This window comes from Lupinus angustifolius, chromosome LG08 (assembly GCF_001865875.1).
Source record: "Lupinus angustifolius cultivar Tanjil chromosome LG08, LupAngTanjil_v1.0, whole genome shotgun sequence".
Taxonomy (NCBI): Eukaryota; Viridiplantae; Streptophyta; class Magnoliopsida; order Fabales; family Fabaceae; genus Lupinus; species Lupinus angustifolius.
The window spans coordinates 9,288,068-9,295,214 of NC_032016.1; the positions used below are offsets into that span (position 1 = coordinate 9,288,068).

A 7,147-nucleotide genomic window follows, 5' to 3' on the forward strand; every position below is an offset into this window, starting at 1 on the left:
ATTGATGATTGAATTAGTTAAATATAATTTTTACAAAACCCTTTAAAATAATCCATGACTTAAAAAAAATCAATATCCCACTATCTTTAGCTAGGGAACACCCATATACGCACTAAATTCATAAGAATATAATTATCATCATTTATGAATATCTATTTATTTGCATTCATATTTTATATAGAAGTTAGTACCCAAGTTAGAATTTGCACACAAGAATGCAAATATAATGAAAATGCAGAAGAGTGATTGAAGGGTTCTAAAAGGCTGAGGTAACATGAGATAGATGTATGTCTATTGCATTCATTATGAATGAAAAGAAAGTAAAATATGTCAATGTCTCAAGAAGGGTCATTTATAGAGACATATTAAATATAGTGATAATAAGTGGACATGGTTAAGAGGATGAATATGAGAAGAGAGAATGGGTTAGAGTATGAGATTAATGAGAAATGGACTTTTGAGAGTTATGTAAAGAAAGACATTTGGCAAAGCCATCTATGTCAAAGTTATTGCCCAATATACAGGAGAGAGGATAAGGAAATATAATAGGAGAATGTTATATTAGTGAATGAATATATGATTCTTCGTGAACCAACGGACGTTGGTTCAAGTAATACATGTTTGATTCCTCTCAAGCAAGAACCCGGATTCGAGTATAGAAAAAATATCAGTTGGGAGAGTTAGTCTCGCGTACCTATGAATGAATGTTCCCGGTTCGAATAAGAAGCAACTTTTTTGACTTTATTTTCCCTCCTTTTTTGTACTACTGCCTTTTCCTATTTATATTTTATTATTATATTGATTCCATAAGAATCACAAGAATCCATGTTGTATATACTCTTGTTGAATATTGAAATAAATAAACACTCACATTAATACAAATTCTTATTTTTCTTCTTTATTCCGAGGAGTGTGAATTGCAACATTGATTTTGCTTTGAATAATGGATTATAGTAATGTGATGGAAATGCAAGAACCGAGTATAGAAACCGATAAGCTAAGCTACGAAATCTTCTCCATTCTTGAAAGCAATTTCTTATTTGGTTATGATCAACAAAAGCTTTGGTTTTCTAAGCAAATACCTTCCACCACCGTTCATAGCAAACCTCAACTCCAACAACCACCACAACCACCGCCGTTTGACGCCGTATCTGCTCTTAAGAACCAGCGCGGCAAGATATGTGTCCTCGCAATCGACGGCGCCGGCATGCGGGGGATCCTTCCCGGAAAAGCCCTATCCTACTTGGAAAACGCGCTGAAGAAAAAATCCGGCGACGAGAACGCCACTATCGCTGATTACTTCGACGTTGCTGCCGGCTCCGGCGTCGGAGGCATTTTCACCGCGATGCTATTCGCAACAAATGACCATCGCCGTCCGATTTTCTCCGCTGATGACACGTGGCGGTTACTGGCGGAGCAAGGGAAGAAATTCTACCGCCAAGGTTCTGGAACTAGTGGCGGCGGTTTATTTAAAAGATTTTTCAGCAGCGGAGGGTCCGGTTCGACCGGTTCAGCTACAGCGGGTTTAGAGAAAACCGTGAAGGAAGCGTTCACGGAGAAAAACGGTCGGAACTTAACGCTGAAGGATACGCTTAAACCGGTTTTAATACCGTGCTATGATTTATCCAGTACGGCACCGTTTTTGTTCTCACGTGCGGACGCGTTGGAAACGGACAGTTTCGATTTCCGTTTATGGGAAGTATGTCGTGCTACTTCAGCCGAACCGGGTTTATTTGAACCGGTTTTGATGCGGTCGGTGGACGGCCAGACCAGTTGTGTGGCGGTTGACGGTGGTTTGGCGATGAGCAACCCGACAGCGGCGGCGATAACGCACGTGCTGCACAACAAGCACGAGTTTCCATTCGTGCGAGGGGTTGAGGACTTGCTTGTGTTGTCCCTTGGAACTGGTCAGCTGTTGGAGGTGAAATATGACTATGACCAGGTCAGACGTTGGAAGGCCAAAGACTGGGCACGGCCTAGGACTCGAATCTCTGGCGACGGCTCGGCTGAAGTTGTTGACCAAGCCGTCGCCATGGCATTCGGTCATTGCTGCAGCTCCAATTATGTTCGTATTCAGGTATGTTTTGACTTTTCATTGTACATGAATTTTTACTTTCATGTGCATATGCCACTAAACATGTGCATATTGTATTTTACTTTCGATGTAATAAATTGATGTATTCTATATTTTACCAGCAATTGTGTAAATCAATTGACATAAACTTATTACAGCTTAATTAGACATCTAATAGTATATTAGTATTTACTGTGCTGGTATTTGGAGAATTATTTTGATGGGTCATATTTGTTTGGTTGGTCAGAATGTCAATTAAACTATATTTTAATAGAATAAGGGTTTGGCTATGAGTATGAACCTCTGGTTTTTAGTTTCCAGTAGCTGCTTGAGTTTGTGAGTGCCCAGCTGTTATTGATTCCATAAACGTTAAGGGGTGTTAAAGGGAGTGTGGGGTTTCCCAAGGGGATTTCTCTTGCCTTGTTATTAGGAGAAATAGGGAGATATTTCTGTTGGTGGTAATTGATGTTATGCATTTTCCCGGTAACAACGGGTATAAAAAATGGGAAACCTTGGTTTTGGTAGTAGGTTGATTATAGCATGGAATGCCATGTGTACACTGCCAACAATTGGAATAGAATGGATTAAATTTCTTTTCTCAGTGTAGGATCCAATCAAAGGGTAGTATTGTTATTGCAGAGCATTGAATTTCATTTTGTCAGTTGTATTAAAGAGATGGCCGATGGAGGCATTTCCCTTAACTATAGCCGTGCGTGCTAAAATACTTATTTAGGTAAACTAATAAAGCCTATTCTAAAGTAGTTCATATTGTGAGCACCAGAAGAAGTTGTAGCTTTAAATTGTGATTAATAACCCGTCTATCTCATTCACCAATTTCTCTTTGTGATGTTATTTGTGTATCTTATTTTGTATTTGGTTGTGAGTTCATTATGTTGGGATGCAACTTTTAACTCTTACTCCGATTAACAAAACCTTATTGATCATTAAATCCATCATTTCGGAGTTGAATAATTACTAGTTACCAGTATATTTCAAAATCAAGGATGTTCTCAACAAATTGTGATATATGACAGGCAAATGGGTCAAGTATGGGACGATGTGGACCCAATATGGATACAGATTCAAGTCCTAGCAATGTAAAGATGCTGATTAGAATAGCAGAGGAGATGTTGAAGCAGGAGAATGTGGAGTCAATGTTGTTTGGAGGAAAGAAGATTGGAGAGCAGAGAAATTTTGAGAAACTTGACTGGTTTGCTGGAGAACTTGTTCAGGAGCATCAGAGGAGGAGCTGCAGAATAGCTCCCACTGTTGCTTTCAAGCAAGCTACCCCTAAAGGGACCTAGAGGCCACGGCCAAACATTCAAGAATCAATCTAAGGTAAAACGTAACCCCTCTTTGTTGTTTTGTTACCCCTCAATCATTTGTAGACATCCTTTCACAGAAAGCCGTTTATTGGATCCCCTAAATAAGTTACCATTAGAGAAAACATCTTAATCAAAAGACACTGTGAAGTTTTTTACACTGCCAATATATCATTCACCGTTTATTTGTATTACTTTTGTTTAAGATAATCAATTATGATTATATATGAATGATGTACTGAAAGGGTAAAGAACACTTACACGATCACTATATAAATATTAAATCCAAATTAAAATAATTATATATAAAAACAATTTGATAAATCATGTATGCCTCCGACATAATTGATGAGTTTGAATTTTATTATGAAGACATTATTTTCTAATAGCTCCATTTAATCCTAGCACAAGCATTTTGCCCTGATGTATGACAATGTAACCATTATATTCTTGGTTGCTGTTTTGAGATTTCTTTAGCTACTTTGAAAGTGTGTTTACCAAATGAGCTTCTCCTTAAATTTCTTTTCTGAAAATTACTTTTAGCTTGTCTAGCCATACTTTGGTGATACTCTTCGAAAATTTAATAGGTGGGGTATCATTGCATCAACATCCCAACTTGTGGATCTCAACTATAGAGAAATTTCACACTAGAAAAAAATCATCATAGATTACTCCAGTTGAACTTTCTTGACTAGCAAAGAATTATTATCAGGAACAGGTGCTGAATTTGTCAGCTTCTGTGTATGCTTGGGCATGGACTTGTGTATATATGTTGTCCCCTTCTTCTTTGTCCAATGAAGATGACCATATCCTTTGTTGTTATATGTCGTATAAAAGATAAAAATAGATGAAGGAACATTGATGATGTCGGTCCACCTAGGCACCGACACTCATTGTTAGTTTTGGGAAAGGGCATTCTGGTCAAGTTGATTCTTAGGCACTTAATTAACATTTTATATATGCACGACTGTACACTTATTATAGGTCAAAGTAAAGATCCTTCACATATTTTAAGAATGTCTTCACACTTATAAAGTTTTTGTCGATTTAAGGTTGGATTCCTCTCCAGTACTGAACCCTCCAAGCGGTTTTATGAAATAATAATCTTTAAGCCTCTGATTCTTTTGTTCCTGTCCTTATTCTTGGAGAATAACCAATATCATCCTGTGAATTGCGAAATCATTCAGACATCTCATTCAAGTTGTATGTGTAAGGCTTTGATTTGATGTGCGTTCTTGATTTCTTGCAGGGGAAAACTGATATAGGAGGCAAAAACAAGAAGCAGGAACAAGGGAAAAAAGTAGACATTACTCATTAGTATATAGCAGCTTTACTTTTGAAGATGGACAAAAGAAGATTAGTGACTTGGTTGAAAAGGATAAGTAGTTTAAAAGGGTAAAAAAAACTCTGGGGATACTTTACATGGGCAAGAAAGAAAAGCAAAGTGTCTTGGTTGAAGTTTTTCAGTTTTTAGGTTCAAAAATGAATCAAGTGTCATATTTTTATTTGGATTGCATTCTTCCATTGTAGCTTTCTTTTTCCTTTTTTATAGTAAATTTTTGTAAACCTCATTGTTTATATTCAAAGAAACTTTGGGCAGTGGGCTACCTTATTATTTCAAGAAATGTATCTGTCTCACCTCAGATTGATTTTGTTGTTTTTGCTTTTCATATTCCCATGATGAGTGGGCTATCTACTTTTGAATGATCAAACATTCAACAATGTTTCTTGGGGACAAATTGAATGGCCACCATGCCCTCTTAATTTAGTACCTGATGGTTCCATTTTCCGGAAACTAGTACTCATATTTTGTCTTAATATATTATAGGTCTGGTCTATCTGTTTGGATTTTCTGATATATAATCTTAATCTGATTCTCAGTATTAATATTGATGTTTTTTTAACAATACAGAATGGTTAATTGAAGAACAAAGTACTGAGTATTGTAGAAGTTGTCTGAAACAAGTGATAGTTTTAATTAGAGACATGAGACAAGTACCCGCTATTTTCGGTGCTCTTTGTCGTATATGTCTTGTGGAAAAGGGTTATGTGACTTATCTCTATCTCTGTTGAGACTATTAGCAAATGAAGGATATTCTGTTATATAGAATAGAAGAGTTAAGATAGATTAATTTACAGTTTTAGGTGGTAGTGTAGGACAATCTATTGTGAAATTAGTCACTTCTAAAGTCATGTTTAATTTACTGTAGCTAATTAAGTCCGTGTTTGAAGAAAAATAATAGTGGGTATGTTACTTTTTTGTCATGTTCTTTGGGTCATCTTTTTAATGTATAATATAAGACCAATGTCTAGATGACCTACAAATCTCTACATTAATTAAGTCTTCCAATGTTTAGCACTCCCCACAACCTTCCACCATACACATACATTATCTTTAATAATTTGCCAAATGGTGCCAACCTCCCATTTTTTTTCCTTTCCATGCATCTTATAATAGTGTTGAGACATTATTTAGTATAATTTATTAGAAAAATATTTAATTTTTAAATTTTAAAGTTCAATCAACCATAATAATGGACACTAATACATGTTTTATGATAATAAATATGTTGCTAATAGTATTTTCCTAGTGGAAATAGGTACCTAACTTTGTAATGATTCTCTCCCTTTAATTTCATATACAAAATTGTTGACTTGACATTACCTTCTCAAACTTGGACATTTTTTGGGGTTTTCTTCAACATGAATGAGTCTTCCATATTGGCACTTCTTCAATATGAATGAGTTATCCATATTGGTTTTCTTCAAATGTGACCTACTAAACACAGTTAAATTAGATGATAATAATGGTGACAATGATATAAAAATAAGTGTATTTAATTTAATTTTCAAATAATAAATTTACATAATTAATTGTTCAATCTGTCTTTTTCTCTCTTCAATAATCATATATGAGCTGAAATGAAAAGCAATATATCATATGGTTGTTGTTCGATTAGAAAGATTGCTAACTGGAAATGAGATTAATGTGAGATTATGACCCTTTTCTAGCACCGTGTTTGCATTAACTTCTTTTAGTTATGGTTTGATTAGAGAACTCAATTTCTATATGAATTGTAGACTATATTTTTTTCATTTTTGTATATTTGAAAATATATGATACGACATAGTGTCATATATTTGGTCAATTAGTTTTGCTAGGCAAAGAGGTGAAGAGACTCAATATGGAAATATTGTTGTTGGATCAGAGAGTCTCCAATCATCGAATATTTTCATTGTACATGGGTATGAGAAGAGTGAAAAATCACAAGTCTTGAATCAAAACCTTAAGACATTAGTTTATGTCCATTTCCTACTTATAAATTCTTTCACTCCTTCACGCATATCTAATATGACTTCACACTTAAATAAACTCAACAATTATAAATAAGTGGTGGCTTCGGAGATGCAATATTATTATAAAGACAATAACATCAAAAGTAAGTATAATGAATATAAGTAATAAGTAATTAAATAATTAGTGACTTTGAATAAGGCTTGGTTCTTGTGCACAAGTGCAATATTTAATTTATTGGAAAGGGCACTACTCCTTTGTCATAAAATTACACAAGTTTGATGCAGATGATGTAATGTTCTAATTAAATGTAGTAGCCATGTCTTCAAGAGAATGAAAATCTGTCCATTTTATATGAATGGTGTCTTCATTTCCTTTACTACAGATACCCCATTATCAGTTATAGCAAAAAGATTTAACATGCACTGGTTATTATACCTCTATAGTGTATACAAA

At 35.0% G+C, this 7,147-nt stretch overlaps 1 protein-coding gene across 4 annotated transcripts; it reads left to right on the forward strand.

Moving 5' to 3' along the window:
- LOC109354558 (patatin-like protein 6) lies at nucleotides 870–5,032 on the forward strand. Of its 4 annotated transcripts, none has more exons than XM_019597157.1 (3): nucleotides 870–2,077; nucleotides 3,109–3,419; nucleotides 4,662–5,032. In XM_019597157.1, exons 1-2 carry the CDS (start codon nucleotides 944–946, stop codon nucleotides 3,376–3,378), a joined length of 1,404 nt encoding a protein of 467 aa, XP_019452702.1. In that variant the 5' UTR covers nucleotides 870–943; the 3' UTR covers nucleotides 3,379–3,419; nucleotides 4,662–5,032. The 4 variants fall into 4 exon arrangements, with proteins under 4 accessions (XP_019452702.1, XP_019452703.1, XP_019452704.1 ...); XM_019597158.1 differs by having other exon boundaries at nucleotides 3,109–3,412; nucleotides 4,646–5,032; XM_019597159.1 differs by having other exon boundaries at nucleotides 3,109–3,412.

Coding starts and splice junctions, on each gene's coding strand:
- LOC109354558 (XM_019597157.1), top strand. CDS start 944: ATGGATTATAGTAATGTGATGGAAATGCAAGAACCGAGTATAGAAACC. Junction 2,078..3,108: donor CCAATTATGTTCGTATTCAG/GTATGTTTTGAC, acceptor GATATATGACAG/GCAAATGGGTCAAGTATGGG.